This window comes from Aquarana catesbeiana, linkage group LG10 (assembly GCF_042186555.1).
Source record: "Aquarana catesbeiana isolate 2022-GZ linkage group LG10, ASM4218655v1, whole genome shotgun sequence".
Taxonomy (NCBI): domain Eukaryota; kingdom Metazoa; phylum Chordata; class Amphibia; order Anura; family Ranidae; genus Aquarana; species Aquarana catesbeiana.
In genome coordinates, this window is record NC_133333.1 from 28,959,796 (window position 1) to 28,976,686 (window position 16,891).

Sequence of the window (16,891 nt, forward strand, 5' to 3'; positions counted from 1 at the left end):
ATGGCATGCTCAAGATGCAGCCGAACCAGAGTCTTGTAGAGTGGGAGAATTGATCTTTTATCTCTGAAGTGAATCCCCTTTTTGATGCATCCCTATATTCTGCTGGCTTTGCTTGTAGCAGCTTGGCATTGTATGGCATTGCTGAGCCTATCATCTACTAGGACCTCTCAAAGGTGTCCTCCTTACAAGCAATTTTCACCAATTGCTGATTCTTTGAATTAAATGTACATGTAGGTTTCTCACCTACGGGGCAATGCACCAAGTGACATCGATGAGGCTTCACTACCGATCATTCTACATCAGTGAAGAAAATATCTAAAAGAGGATGTTACAGGAACTTACCTAACAAGTGATGTCAAACCCATCTGCATATATAAATGTGGCTCAACAGCAGAAGCAAGGACATTCATAGAGGAATTCAGAGAGGAACATCAGGACTAGAAAAGTTCAAGTAAGTAACCGATACACATATAAACAGTATATTTATAGTTTTATGTAAAAAAAATTTGCATGGAGGTTCTCAAAAGAATAGTTATTAGTGGCACATGGCTCAGTGGGGTGGATTTACTAAAACTGGACAGTGCAAAATCTGTTGGAGCTGTGCATGGTAGCCAATCAGCTTCTAACTTCAGCTTGTTCAATTAAGCTTTGAAAAAAAAAAAACCTGGAAGCTGATTGGTTACCATGCACAACTGCAACAGATTTTGCACTCTCCGGTTTTAGTAAAGCAACCCCGATTTGTTAATCAGGCAAAGCAGTGAATAGGTGATTTGTGAGCATAGCCACCTCCATAGCAGCCCATGTGTTTGGGGCTCTAGACAGAGGACTCGGGTTGTAATGGGCACGTTTAGCTTTTTAAAGTATATCTGAAGTCAAAATGTTTTTTTAAGTTTTGTAAAGTGTGGGGAAATGTTGAAATTCCTGTTGAGTATTTATTGCTATCTGTGTCACTGTTTGGGAGATTCACCTTCTCCTGGTGATCATTGTCATTCGAACAGACCATGTCGGGAAATCCACATTTTTACAGTTACCTACAGAGGACCAGAGAAGACATTGGGGTCGATTTACTAAAAAGAGAGAGCAAAATCTGGTGATAGAAACCAATCAGCTTTCAGGTTTTTTTTCTTTTTGTTAAAGCTTAATAGAACAAGCTTAGAGTTAGAAGCTGATTGGTTTCCATGTACAGCTGGACCAGATTTTGTACTCTCCAGTTTTAGTAAATCAACCCCATTGACCAATGGGCATACCCTTTTCCAGTGACAGCTATCCAACAGAGGATTTTGTCTTACTTTGTACAGATTTCCTGTCTCTATTTAATACTAACCTAAAACTAGTTTTGGCTTTAGATATGCTTTCAGTAAAGTGACTGACCCTTGTTGAAATCTTGGCTGTCAGTGGTGCCTCCGCTCTGTTAACCTGAGCTTAAAGTGATTCTAAAGGTTGGAATATAAAGTATAAAAAAAAACAAAAAACAAATATGTTATACTTACCTGCTCTGCGTAATAGTTTTGCACAGAGCAGCCCTGAACCTCTTCTTTTTGGGTCCCCTGTCAATGGTTCTGGTTCCTCCCCCCACAGAGTGGGAGTCATTTACAGCAAGCCTGTAAATGGATATTGTCTATTTGCACACAGGGCGTGGCTCGGCCCCGCCCCCTCTCTCCTCATTTGCTCACTGGCTTTGATTGATAGCAGCAGGAGCCAATGGTGCCCGCTGCTGTGTGAGCCAATGAGGAAAGGGAGAGACGTTGCTTTCATGCAAATCTCTGGATTGAGATGGGGCTCAGGTAAGTATAAGGGGGGGGGGGGGGCTGGGGGGTATACGCACCTAGAAGGTTTTTTATTCTAATGCATACAATGCAAAACCTTCTGCCTTTAGAAGCACTTTAGGAAGGACCAACTACTTTTCAGCAGATTCATCCACCCATTTGGACCTGCATACGTTCATCTAACACGCAGGATGATGCAAACTTTTGTTTTCAGATTTGTTTTGCCTGTGAGGTCCCTCAATGGTACAATGGAGGCTAATTGGGGTGTGTGAGTTACTCTAGTACCCCAAAACAGCCCCCACTACCTATCACTGGACCAGTCCCAGCTTTAAAAGTGAGTCATTTTTACTGATATCCAGTATAATTGAGACATTTATTGATGGCCATTAATGTAAAAGAGATGTTTTTTTTAACGTTTGTTGTCCAATGTAAGGGTTTTATTTCATTTATCACCAACATAAAGGGAGATCTTTTTGACTGATCATCAGTGTAATATTAATCCTGACTTTATCCATTAAACCAATGCCTAATTTCAAGAGGAATAAAATGTATAAACTGTCCACTGTGTCATAATGTGGTGTAACGATCAACATACAAACATGGATTAGGAAACATTTCTTGCTCTTGGTATTTCAATATACTCTAGGTCTAGGACAACATTGTGTGGTAGGATTTTGGAAACTGACACATTGCTCCACAAACCACAAAAAAAAAAAAAAAAAAAAAGCTTTTCATCATCCTCTTTACTAGTCTCCTAAAACCCCTTGTTTACAAATAGGCTCCATTAGGTGGAAGCTTGACAACATCAATACTTAGCAACTCTTATCTTGGCCCACATCCCAATATCTACACTTGAGTTCCACATCCCCTACCTCTCCACGAAGGGGTGGAGGATGGCAGGAATCCAATGTGTAGAGTATCTATTAGCCAACTCCCAACCCTTACCCTTTAAAGACATACAATCTAAATTTCATATTCTAGGGATATCTTCAACTACATACGGACTGCAGCATTCCTAAAACAACACTCTAAAGCCGCGCACACACGAGCGGAATGTCCGACAGAAAAAGTCCGACAGAAGCTTTTCATCGTCTATTCCAATCGTGTGTATGCCTCATCGGCCTTTTTTTTTTTTTTTTCGAAAAATTCTGACGGACCTAGAAATAGAACATATTCTAAATATTTCCGATGGAGCCAATTACTATCGGGAAAACCGATCATCTGTATGTTGTTCCGACGTACCAAAAACGACGCATGCTCTGAAGCAAGTACGAGATGGAAGCTATTGGCTACTGGCTATTGAACTTCCTTTTTCTAGTCCCGTCATAATTGTTGTACGCAGGGCCGCCATCAGGGGGGTACAGCCGTCACAAGTGTAAGGGGCCCCCGGGGCCCGAGGGGCCCGCCCGGGCCAGAAGAAGACAGGACAGGTGGGTGGAGGGAAGCCGTGTTGTGCATTACCGGGTGCCTGGTGGTTGTGCGAGGTCCCTGGTGGCTGTGCATGGTCCCTGGTGGTTGTGCGGGGTCTCGGGTCCCTGGTGGTTGTGCGGGGTTCTTGGTTATTGTGCAGGGTCTCTGGTGGCTGTGCGAGGTCCCTGGTGGCTGTGCAGGGTCCCTGGTGGCTGTGTGGGGTCCCTGGTGGCTGTGTGGGGTCCCTGGTGGTTGTCCGGGGTCCCAGGTCCCTGGTGATTGTGCGGGGTTCCTGGTGGTTGTGCAGGGTCCCTGGTGGCTGTGCGAGGTCCCTGGTGGCTGTGCAGGGTCCCTTGTGGTTGTGTGCGGGGTCCCTGTGCAGGGCCCCCTGTGGTTGTGTGGGGTCCCTGTGCGGGGTCCCGGGTGGCTGTGCGGGGTCCCGGGTGGCTGTGTGAGGTCCCTGATGGCTGTGTGGGGTCCCTGGTGGTTGTGCGGGGTTCCAGGTCCCTGGTGGTTGTGCAGGGTCCCTGGTGGCTGTGCAGGGTTCCTGGTGGCTGTGCGGGGTCCCTGGTGGCTGTGTGGGGTCCCTGGTGGCTGTGCGAGGTCCCCTGTGGCTGTGCGAGGTCCCTGGTGGCTGTGCGAGGTCCCTAGTGGCTGTGCAGGGTCCCTGGTGGCTGTGTGGGGTCCCTGGTGGCTGTGTGGGGTCCCTGGTGGCTGTGTGGGGTTCCAGGTCCCTGGTGGTTGTGCGGGGTCCCTGGTGGCTGTGCAGGGTTCCTGGTGGCTGTGCGGGGTCCCTGGTGGCTGTACGAGGTCCCTGGTGGCTGTGCAGGGTCCCTTGTGGTTGTGTGGGGGTCCCTGTGCGGGGCCCCCTGTGGTTGTGTGGGGTCCCTGTGCGGGGTCCCGGGTGGCTGTGCGGGGTCCTGGGTGGCTGTGCGGGGTCCCTGGTTTGTTGTGTGAGGTCCTTGTGTGGGGTCCCGGGTGGCTGTGCGGGGTCCCTGGTGGCTGTATGGGGTCCCTGGTGGTTGTGTGGGGTCCCTGTGCGGGGGCCCAGGTGGCTGTGCGGGGTCCCGGGTGGCTGTGCGGGGTTCCTGGTGGTTGTGTGTGGTCCCTGTGCGGGGTCCCTGGTGGTTGTGTGTGGTCCCTGTCCCGGGTCCCTGGTGGCTGTTCAAGGTCCCTGGTGGCTGTGCGGGGGCCCTGGTGGCTGTGTGTGGTCGCTGTGCGGGGTCCCGGGTGGCTGTGCAGGGTCCCTGGTGGCTGTGCGGGGGCCCTGGTGGCTGTGTGGGGGCCCTGGTGGCTGTGCGGGGTCCTTGGTCCCTGGTAGCTGTGCGGGGTCCTGGGTCCCTGGTGGCTCTGTGGGGTCCCTGGTGGCTGTGTGGGATCCCTTGTGGCTATGCGGGGTCTCTGGTGGCTGTGCGGGGTCCCCGAGTTGGTTGTGTGAGGTCCCTTGTTCGGCCTAGGCCAAAACACAGCACTGTGTGTATGTGGGGGGGGGGGGGGGCTGACATAAATACAGGTATGTGTGTGGGGGTGGCTGACATATATACAGGTGTGTGTGTGTGGGGTGACATATATATACAGGTGTGAGGGGGGCGTACAGGTGGGATGGCCCGTGAGCAAGCTCTGGGGAAAGTTGGTGGTCAGGCTTGGGGGGGGGGGGGGCAGGCCTAAAGCTGTGTAAGGGGCCCAATGGCTGCCCTGGTTGTACGTCACCGCGTTCTGAATGGTTGGACTTTGGTCGGACTTTAGCTTGACCGTGTTTAGGCAAGATCGCTTAAATGGAATTCCGTCGGAGAAACCTTCGGAGTTTATTCCGATGGCAAAACCGGTCGTGTGTACAGGGCATAAGTCTACCTCATCCGTCCCTTCTGCCGTGTGGCAGTTTTTAGTTAATAACAAGCATAGAAGCAAGGACATTTCCCTGTTCTACTCTAGCTTGCAGAATAAAATGACCTTTTGCAAAACACCCCCAATGCGCCTTTGGGAACTACGTCAATCATTTCTTGAGGAACAATGATTTAAAGCCATCGCCTACCCTCAACAAACAACCCACCGTATCAACCACTGGGAAACGTCACAGAAAATTCTCTCCAGATGGTATATGACCCCCAGCCTCATGACAAAGTTCTCCCCCAATATTTCCACCTTCTGTTGGGAGGATTGTGGCCAAACTGGCACCCTTTTTAATATCCTATGGTCATGCAAATGCTTAACAAGCTATTGGCACAAGGTTTTTCAGTTAATTTCTCAAGTTACAGGTTTTCTTCTGAAACTGACCCAGAATTGGCTTTATTATGTCTGGGTACAGAATGCATCCCCAAGGAATTCCACACCATCACTGTGCTCATTTTATTAGCTGCCAAAACTCTGATAACCAGACTCTAATGCCCCGTACACACGGTCGGACTTTGTTCGGACATTCCGACAACAAAATCCTAGGATTTTTTCCTACGGATGTTGGCTCAAACTTGTCTTGCATACACACGATCACACAAAGTTGTAGGAAAATCCGATCGTTTTAAACGCGGTGACGTAAAACACGTACGTCGGGACTATAAACGGGGCAGTGGCCAATAGCTTTCATCTCTTTATTTATTCTGAGCATGCGTGGCACTTTGTCCGTCGGATTTGTGTACACACGATCGGAATTTCCGACAACGGATTTTGTTGTCGGAAAATTTTATCTCCTGCTGTCCAACTTTGTGTGTCGGAAAATCCGATGGAAAATGTCCAATGGAGCCCACACACGGTCGGAATTTCCGACAACACGCTCCGATCGGACATTTTCCATCGGAAAATCCGACCGTGTGTACGGGGCATTACACACAACCCATGCTTCTAACATCTCTGAACTCACCATGTACCTCAACTTAACCTTTGAATATGAAAAAGCTCTGGCGCTTGGCACTAAACACTTTCACTAAATTACAAAAAACCTGGGGACATTGGCTTCCAATGCTTCCCAAATAACCCCTCAGGATATACAGTATCTCATGGTGCTGTTTCTTTTATGATATTCATTTTATGCCTTTCTTCATATATTGATTCCCTGTTACATAATATTAAAATAAGTGCCTATATTGTTTAACCACTTCACTCCCAGGCCAATTCTGACAATTCTCACATATACAGTATCTCACAAAATTGAGTACACCCCTCACATTTTTGCAAATATTTTATTATATCTTTTCATGTGACAACACTGAAGAAATGACACTTTGCTACAATGTAAAGTAGTGAGTGTACAGCTTGTATAACAGTGTAAATTTGCTGTCCCCTCCAAATAACTCAACACACAGCCATTAATGTTTAAACCGCTGGCAACAAAAGTGAGTACACCCCTAAGTGAAAATCTCTAAATTGGGCCCAATTAGCCATTTTCCCTTCCCAGTGTCACGTGACTCGTTAGTGTTAGAAGGTCTCAGGTGTGAAGGGGGAGCAGGTGTGTTAAATTTGGTGTTATCACTCTCACTCTTTCATACTGGTCACTGGAATTTAAACATGGCATCTCATGGCAAAGAACTCTCTGAGGATCTGAAAAAAGAATTGTCGTTCTACATAAAGATGGCTTAGGCTAAAGGAAGATTGCCAAGACCCTGAAACTGAGCTGAAGCACGGTGGCCAAGATCATACAGCGGTTTAAAAGAACAGGTTCTACTCAGAACAGGCCTCGCCATGGTCGACCAAAGAAGTTGAGTGCACATGCTCAGCGTCATATCCAGAGGTTGTCTTTGGGAAATAGACGTATGAGTGCTGCCAGCATTGCTGCAGAGGTTGAAGGGGTGGGGGGTCAGCCTGTCGGTGCTCAGACCATACGCTGCACACTGCATCAAATTGGTCTGCATGGCTGTGGTCCCAGAAGGAAGCCTCTTCTAAAGATGATGCACAAGGAAGCCTGCAAACAGTTTGCTGAAGACAAGCAGACTAAGGACATTGATTAATAAAAGAAGCAAATACCAGAGTTGCTAAGCAGCACTGGTCCAAGCGCTCACGAAATGCTAAAGACAAAATGGAAATGAATCCACTTAAACAAAGACAAAATACAAGCTGCTGTTATAAAATAAAAACACAATAATAAAGCAAAATATACTCTCTTCTAATGCCCCGTACAAACGGTCGGACATTGATCGGACATTCCGACAACAAAATCCATGGATTTTTTCCGACGGATGTTGGCTCAAACTTGTCTTGCATACACACGGTCACACAAAGTTGTCGGAAAATCCGATCTTTCTGAACGCGGTGACGTAAAACACGTACGTCGGGACTATAAACGGGGCAGTGGCCAATAGCTTTTATCTCTTTATTTATTCTGAGCATGCGTGGCACTTTGTGCGTCGGATTTGTGTACACATGATCGGAATTTCCGACAACGGATTTTGTTGTTGGAAAATTTTATAGCCTGCTCTCAAACTTTGTGTGTCGGAAAATCAAATGAAAAATGTGTGATGGAGCCTACACACGGTCGGAATTTCCGACAACAAGGTCCTATCACACATTTTCCGACGGAAAATCCGACCGTGTGTACGGGGCATTTGAAGAAAGCATTGGCAGCGCTATTTCAATTCTCAGGTGATCCGAGGCTGATAAATGTAATATCACTAAACTCCCAAGTGGGTGAGAGTAGACATAAAATTGTTAATCATAAAACAAAAAAGTCCAATGCAGTTAAAAGGGGAACCAATAGTCCCAAATCAATAGTTCATAAGATACCAGCAAAAGTGTATGGACACTGATTGTATCTACTGCATAAACTCAAAGATTTAATGAGAACAGCTCATTGCATAAGGCAGACAATAATTACAATCCAGGGATGTATTTCTTCTGGGGTGCACATATCCATGGGTAACTAAACCATCACATCACCGCGTGAAAAACCCCTATGGATGTGAGCTTACCAGAGGTAAGACAAAGCCAAGCCTGTCATCTCCTTTCTCCTTCAGATCGGCTCCTCCACCACCAGAATCCCTCAGTCCTCCTCAGTCAAGATCATGTAATATCATGTAGAAAAATAGAAGGGGAGGCTCTCCATAGTGTAAAATTGTTTATTTAAATAAACCCACCGGAAAACCCCCCTTAAGCAAATGTGCTTACAAAGTATAAATATAAAAACAGCTAGACATGCACCGCATCAGCTCATCACTGGTCGGAGCTCAGAACGCCTGCCCACCTCGATGAGTCCCGGGATGATGCTGTCTGTCTCCAGCTGGTTGGTCGCATGGTCATTCTCTGACACGTTTCGTAATTCCGTCTTCCTAAGGACATTGATTACTGGAACCATGCCCTGTGGTCTGATGAGACCAATATAAACATATTTGTTTCAGATGGTGTCAAGCGTGTGTGGCAGCAACCAGGTGAGGAGTACAAAGACAAGTGCGTCTTGCCTACAGTCAAGCATGGTGGTGGGAGTGTCTTGGTCTGGGGCTGCATGAGTGCTGCCGGCACTGGGGAGCTACAGATCATTGAACTGCGAAAATGTACTGTGACATAATGAAGCAGAGCATGAACCCCTTCCTTCGTAGACTGGGCCACAGGGCAGTATTCCAACATGATAACGACCCCAAACACACCTCCAAGACGACTACTGTCTTGCTAAAGAAGCTGAGGGTAAAGGTGATGGACTGGCCAGCCATGTCTCCAGACCTAAACCCTATTGAACATCTGTGGGGCATCCTCAAACGGAAGGTGGAGGAGCACAAGGTCTCTAACATCCACCAGGTCCGTGATGTTGTCACGGAGGAGTGGAAGAGTGGAAGAGGACTCCAGTGGCCACCCATGAAGCTCTGGTGACCTCCATGCCCAAGAGGGTTAAGGCAGTGCTGGAAAATAATGGTGGCCACACAATATATTGCCACTTTGGACTCAATTTGGACATTTTCACTTAGGGGTGTACTCACTTTTGTTGCCAGCAGTTTAGACATTAATGGCTGTGTGTTGAGTTATTTTGAGGGGACAGCAAATTTACACTGTTATACAAGCTGTACACTCACTACTTTACATTGTAGCAAAGTGTCATTTCTTCAGTGTTGTCACATGAAAAGATAGAATAAAATATTTACAAAAATGTGAGGGGTGTACTCAATTTTGTGAGATACTGTCTATAAAAATATGTATTTTTGCTAGAAAATTGCTTAGAACCCCCAAACATTATTTTTCTTTTTAGTAGAGGCCCTAAAGAATAAAATGGTGGGTATTGCAATTTTTTTATTGTCACACAGTATTTGCGCAGAGGTTTTTCAAATGCAACTTTCTTGGAAACGATACATTTTAATGCATTTTTGTGCACACAAACACAATATAATACCCAAGTTATTGGTAAAATATAAAACATGATATTGTGTCAAGTAAATAGATACCTAACATTTCACACTTTACAATTGCATATGCCCGTGGAACGGCACCAAACTACAGTACATAAAAATCTCTATAGGTGACGCTTTAAAAACCTTTACAGGTTACCAGTTTAGAGTTACACAGAACATCTGGTGCTAGAATGATTGCTCTCACTCTCATTTCTGGTGATGCCTCACATGTGCGGTGTGATCACCGTTTACATATGCATGTAGGACTTACGTTTGCATTCGCATTTGCACATGAGCATGGGGGGGCGGGGCATTTTTAAATTTTTTTCTTTTTCTTTTTTGTTGTATTAAAAACTTTTTTACATTGTCCTTTTATTTTTTTTTTTATCAATTTTATTGCTATCACAAGGAATGGTCAACATCCCTTGTGATAACAATAAGCATGACAGATCATATTTATGGATAAATCTAGGGTCTATTAGACCCCAGATGTCGCCTCTGACCTCCAAAGCATCTGATCAAACTTCACTGTGCCAAAAATCAGAACCACTGGAGGCCGATCTGTTGGAAGCCTAAAGATTTACTGCTGCTCAGGGGCAATTTACAGCACACACTAATTTTGGTAGCATCATTATTCATGTTGAATGTATGTTCCTTGCTAAAGAACCTTATTTTTATTTTCTTGTCAAGTTGTTATGGGTAAAGTTCTGTTTTAAATAAATATATAAATTAACAAATGCAATGAGCAACAAAACTGCATTACAACAAAATGTCAGGTACCATTATAATCAATATATACCGTATTTATCGGCGTATAACACGCACCCCAAGTTTAGGAGGGAATTTTAAGGAAAAACACTTTTAGGAGTAAAGTTTAAGGAAGAAAAACTTACATTAAAATGCCCATCAATGCAGCGTTATCGGTGTCCATCTGCAGCCATGTCAGTGCAGCTTTGCCTCAGTGCAGCCTTGTGTGATTGCCGCGATCGCCGCCGACATACACAGCAGTGTGTAAATTCAAGTATGGCGCCGAGACTGCAGGGACTCGTTGGAGCTGAGATACACATACCCGAGTATCCTCGGCTTTTCTCAGCGCCGCTCACAGTCCCGCCCTATGATGGACATAACACAGGTCCAATGGCGGGACTGGGCGTGACTGTGAGCAGCGCCGAGAATTGCCGAAGATACTCGGGTATGTGTATCTCGGCTCCGACGAGTCCCTGCAGTCTCGGCGCCATATTTGAATTTACACACGGCTGTGTATGCCGGCGGCGATCACAACAATAGCCGCGATCGCTCCGATCAGAACAAAATTGTCGGGGGTCAACCTATAACACGCGCCGACGATTTTCCCCTGATTTTAAGGGGAAAAAAGTGCGTGTTATATGCCTATAAATATGGTATATAGCGGGTAACATAAGTATTGAACACGTCACCATTTTTTTTTAAGTAAATATATTTCTAAAGTGCTATTGACATTACATTTTCATCACATGTTGGTAACAACCCATGCAATCCATACATAAAAAGAAACCAAAACAAATAAGTTCAGAAATTAAGTTATATGTAATAAAATGGAATGAAACAGGGAAAAGGTATTGAACACATGAAAAAAGGGAGGTGCAAAAAGGCATGGAAAGCCAAGACACCATCTGAAATCTATCAGTAATTAGAAAGCAATCCTTCCCCTTGTCGGTGCAAATTAATACCAACTGGTTCTGTCTCAACTGATGGCCTTTAAAAAGGTGTCTCATCTCATTACCAAGGTGTCACACAAGAAACAACTAATGATGGGTAAAAGCAAAGAGCTCTCTCAAAATCTTTGCAACCTTATTGTGGCCAAACATACTGGTGGCATTGGTTACAGAAGGATTTCTAAACTTCTCAATGTTTCAGTGAGCACTGTTGGGGCCATAATCCAGATATGGAAGGAACATAATTTCACCATAAACCAACCATGACCAGGTGCTCTAGTAAGATTTCTGACAGAGAAGGTAAAAGAATTATAGATGAGTTGTCAAGAGCCAAGGGCCACTTGTGGAGAGCTTCAGAAAGACCTGGGATTAGCAGATACAATTGTTTCAAAGAAAACAATAAGTAATGCACTCAGTCGTCATGGCCTGTATGCACGCTCACCACGCAAGACTCCATTGCTGAAGAAAAAGTATGTTGAAGCTCGTTTAAAATTTGCTGCACAACATATAAACAAGCCTGTGAAATACTGGGAGAATATAGTCTGGTCAGATGAGATCAAAATTGAACTCTTTGGATGCCATAATACACATCATATTTGGAGGTCAAATGGCTCATCACCCCAAAAACACACTAATACCAACAGTGAAGTTTGGAGATGGGAACATTATGGAGTGGGGCTGCTTTTCAGCATACGGTACTGGCAAACTTCATATCATTGAAGGAAGGATGAATGTGAAAAGGTACCAAGACATTCTTGATAAAAATCTGCTGCCATCTAACAGGATGATGAAGATGAAACGAGGGTGGACATCTCAGCAAGACAATGATCCCAAACACAAAGCCAAGTACACTTTCAATTAGTTTCATAGAAAGAAAATAAAGCTGCTAGAATTGCCCAGCCAATCACCTGACTTGACTCCAATAGAAAATCCATGGAAAGAACTAAAGATCAGAGTTCATAGAAGAGGCCCATGGAACCTTCAAGATTTGGAGACTGTTTGTGTGGAAGAATGGACCAAAATCACACCTGAGCAACGCGTGCAACTAGTTTCTCCATACAGGAGGCATCTCGAAGCTGTCATTACCAATAAAGGATTTTGTACGAAGTATTAAATACATTTCAGTTAGCGTGTTCAAAACTTTTTTCCTGTGCCATTCGATTTTATTCAACATAAATTAATTTCTGAACTTATTTATTTTGGTGTCTTTGTATGTATGGATTGCATGGTTTGTTACCAACATGTGGCGAAAATTTCATGTCAATAGCACCTAGAAAAATGGTGACATGTTCAATACTAATTTTACCTGATATATATATATTCACACATTTTGGGTTGATTTATTAAAGAAGTAGTAGCTGTTCACTTGGAAAAGTTAACATGGGTAAATAAGCTATACTATGGTCACTTTGCTTTCCCAATCATCATTTAATCTCTCTTGCACATGATTGGGTGTTCAGTGTAAATGCAGGTTCACCTTGTTCACCAACGTTCTCTTTGCAAAGTGATCAGCCTTTATTTCTTTAGTTAGTAAATCAATCCCATTGACTCATACTTTATATAGCCAAATGATTGTGAACACATGGCCAACACAACTATATGAGCTTGTTGGACTTCCCATTCCAAAACCATAGTCCTTAATATAAAGATAATACCCACCCTCCATTTGCAGCTTTAACAGCTTACTCTTTTCTGGAAATGCTTTTCATGTTACATTGTAGTATGTCTGTAGGAATTAATGAGATCAGGTACTGATGTTGGTTGAGAAGACCTGACTGACCAACTCATCCCAAAGGTTTTCAGTAGGGTTAAACTGTTAGTTCACCTTTACAGAAAAAAAGAGTGGGGACTCCCTGGACCACTGGAGCGGCGGTGAGGGAGCTGACAGCAAAGCAACCATAGAGGGAATAATAGGGGGACCGGGGGTTGGGGAGGTTGTCTGTTGTTAATTTACCTTTTTTGATTTCTTCCATAAAGGTGAACTAACCTTTTAATGTCAGGAAACTTGAATTCCTTCACACCATACTCGTTAAACCATGCCTTTATGGGGTTAGCTTTTTGCTGGAGGAGTCATATAAAGGATATATTTATACTTCTGCATAATATGCATCTAATCTAAAGCTTTTTTGGTAGTTTTTGGCTGAAATAAGGATTAGGGGGGCCCCCAGGAGTAGCAAATGCCCCAACATCAGTGGGAGTAAACAGTGCCTCTGATTTTGTGGTCAGTGGGATTAAAACAAAAAAAAAGACATGCCACCTTTGGTCAGTAGGAGTGAGACTGTGCCCTGTCATTGGTATTGAAGGAATAGTACCCCATCGTTGGTGTCATTGGGAGGAAAAGTTCCCCATTGTTGGTGTCATTGGGAGGAATAGCGCCCCATTGCTGGTGTCAGTGGGAGGACTGGTGCCCCGAGGGCTGGATAAAGGCAAGCAAAGGGCTGCATTCAGTTTGGAGATCACTGATTTCTACCCATGACAGTTTCTTTTTTTTTCTCATCTGTGCCCCAAATTTATCTTCATTTCTTGTCCTGTAGACTTCAAGTGAAATCAGTGAGATGGAAAATTGCCTCGTGGGCAGTCATCATTGGAAAAAGTGTCTCCACTGGAAGATTCCCTCCCTATTCCTTTTTTGGTGCCAACTCAAAATTTAGGATTCCCAGGCACATTCAGCCACGGGGACATGGCCACCAGAGAAGGGAAAAATCTCCAGTGGGGACACAGACAGCAATGAAAACCTTATATACAGTATTCTAAGCCTCCTCTACTCTATCTAAAACTTTAAAAGGTTTTGGCTTTACATACATTTTAGGATAAGTTTTTCAAAAGTTTGCAGTCTTTTATCAAGTAGACCATAGAATATATTTTTTATTTTATTCTTGTACATAACAATAATAAGACTGAATTTTGAGCTTCTATATATATATATATTTTTTTTACAGAATTTTTTGGCCTCAAATCTATCCTGGGAAAATGAAGAATTTTACAATGGTCTATCCAGTCTCTAATGCTACTCTTAAAGAAGAGACCACAATCCCCTGGACTTACAATGAATCTACCCCTTATGTCTATTCAGAAGAGGAAGAAAGACTGCAACGTATAGCATTCCATCTTCGTGTGTTCTCCCTGGTGGTCTATTCCTTGGCTTTCCTACTAGGGACCACGGGGAATGGTCTGGTCATCTATTTTACCGCCTTTGTAATGAAACGGACTGTCAATGTCGTGTGGTTCCTTAATTTAGCCATAGCTGATTTTATCTTCACGTTTTTCCTGCCGTTGAGCATTACCTATGCCTCTCTTGACTATAACTGGCCTTTTGGAAAATTCATGTGCAAGCTGAATAGCACTATTCTATTCATCAATCTGTACACCAGCATCTTCCTGCTCACCGTGATCAGCATTGATCGATTCATCTCCGTTGTGTTTCCTGTTTGGTGTCAGAATCACCGAACTCCGAAGTTGGCCTCTTTTGTAGCTGTGGCAGTATGGATTCTAGCATTTATTTTCAGTTTACCTTATTTTATATTCCGAGATATAAACGATGCTGAAAAAGATCATGTTGTTTGCTATAATAATTTTCACGAGGATGAAAAAGTTGCCAATGAAAGGCACAAGGCTACAGTAATCGCTCGATTTATCGCCAGCTTTTTTATTCCTTTCACCATAATCATCTCATGCTATTCAGTAATTCTTTTGCGTATCCAAAGAAATCACATGACCACATCGAGCAAGCCTTTCAAAGTTGTCCTAGCTGTTATCTTGTCATTCTTTGTCTGCTGGTTTCCCTACCACGTCTTCTCCTTTTTGGAGTTGTCTGCAAATTATGGTAAAGATGAGAATCTTCAATTCATAACTTTTGTTGGAATACCTATTACCTCCAGTTTGGTTTTTATAAACAGTTGTATCAACCCCATTCTTTACGTCTTTATGGGTCGAGATTTCAAACAGAAATTCCAGAGCTCCCTCCGGTTAATATTTGAGAAAGCTTTCTCTGAGGAATCTGCCCAAATAGACTCCAAGAGCAATACCAAATCAACGTCAAATTCCCAGCTGGTGTGAGACGGGACTACATTTATGGAACAATACATATTATTGGTGACCTTTTGCTTTGAGGTGTTTTTTAGGATATGTTTGTGCTATATTATTGTTCCCAAGGCTTTGTTATCTCCAGCAGAGATTTTTATGACGTTTGTTAAATACTGAAACTGCCAATTGCTGAAGAAGATCATATCCTATTTCGGAATTCCAGAACTACCATTTACTACCATGCGACCATAATTAAAAACAGCCAACAAGCAACTGAGATTACAACGACCAATACATACTTTTATGCATGCTAATTTCTAAGAGAAGATGTTAGGAGCTGAATCCAGACAAACAGATAACATACTTATAAGGGAGCAGACTTATGCTCTGTACACACGGTCGGACTTTCCAACGGAAAATGTGCGATCGGAGCCTTTTGTCGGAAATTCCAACCGTGTGTAGGCTCCATCGGACTTTTTCCATCGGAATTTCAGACACACAAAGTTTGAGAGCTGGATCTAAAATTTTCCGACAACAAAATTTGTTTGCGTAAATTCCGGTCATGTGTAGACAATTCCGACGCACAAAGTGCCACGCATGCTCAGAATCAAGCAGAAGAGCAGCACTGGCTATTGAACTTCATTTTTCTCGGCTCGTTGTACGTGTTGTACGTCACCACGTTCTTGACGTTCGGAATTTCCAACCAACTTTGTGCGACCGTGTGTATGCAAGACAATCCGATGGATTTTGTTGTCGGAATGTCCGATCGTATGTACAGGGCATTAGAGGTCTTGTCCCTACCCAACCTTGTGACTGGACAGTGAACAGAGCAGCAGTAAACTGATGAGTCACTCTGCTCTCTCCACCTATCACTATGTTCCTTGTGAGCACATGAGCACAACGGATCAGCTCCTCGTATTGTATCTCCAAATTTCAGTCTGAGCTCTGCTATATAATGGATTGCAAGATGCTGATGCCAAATCAGGTTTTAGGTGCTTGAGTTAAAAAAAAAAAGTAATGATGTATTATTAAACACAGAATTGCATTAATTTGTGTCTTTTATGTCTAGCCGTATTTCAGCTTTAAAATAAATAAAGTTATCACAGATATATATTTAATAAACTAAGATTCCTTCTTTTTAGTTTGAATTACTGTAATAAGATGCTACAAACTGCATTCCATATTCACCTAATCTGTACATAGACAAATACAGAGGATGCCATTGGTGACCTCGTTCTAAAAAGGCTAGTAATCTGTTATTTGCATGTCATTGCCCTCTCCTCCTCTGGGAGTGCCTAATTACTCTCTGTGCTGGTCCAGCTCCTCTGTCCCTCCCCTCTCCTCCCTACATAACCTTTTATGCTGCAGTCAGGAGAGGAGTGAATGAGAATACTATAGACTGTCACTTAAGTCTGCTGGGACTGCTGACATCACATTCAAGATGGCGGCATCCGGCAGCAGTATCATGGCTTTTGGACTTCTACACAAGGGAGGATTTTACAGGTAAATAAAATGCATAACATATGTTAAATGCATGTATATTCTTATAGGGAGGTTTTGTTGAAATGTGTGGTCTAGCAACAGGGACTCTTTTAGGCTGGGTTCACACCTATGCAAATTGGATGAGGGTTTCCCCGCATCCAATTCGCATTGCAGCATAATGTGACCGGCTCTCTATGGAGCCAGTTCACATGTCTCC

General features: G+C 43.8%; 1 protein-coding gene across 1 annotated transcript; it reads left to right on the forward strand.

The window, feature by feature from the left end:
- Nucleotides 1–377: 377 nt before the first annotated feature.
- Nucleotides 378–16,294, forward strand: LOC141110512 (chemerin-like receptor 1). Its single transcript, XM_073601894.1, has 2 exons — nucleotides 378–451; nucleotides 14,109–16,294. The coding sequence occupies exons 1-2, from the start codon at nucleotides 378–380 to the stop codon at nucleotides 15,223–15,225; spliced, it is 1,191 nt and encodes a 396-aa protein (XP_073457995.1). The 3' UTR covers nucleotides 15,226–16,294.
- Nucleotides 16,295–16,891: the final 597 nt, after the last annotated feature.

Coding starts and splice junctions, on each gene's coding strand:
- LOC141110512 (XM_073601894.1), top strand. CDS start 378: ATGTGGCTCAACAGCAGAAGCAAGGACATTCATAGAGGAATTCAGAGA. Junction 452..14,108: donor TCAGGACTAGAAAAGTTCAA/GTAAGTAACCGA, acceptor TTTTTTTTACAG/AATTTTTTGGCCTCAAATCT.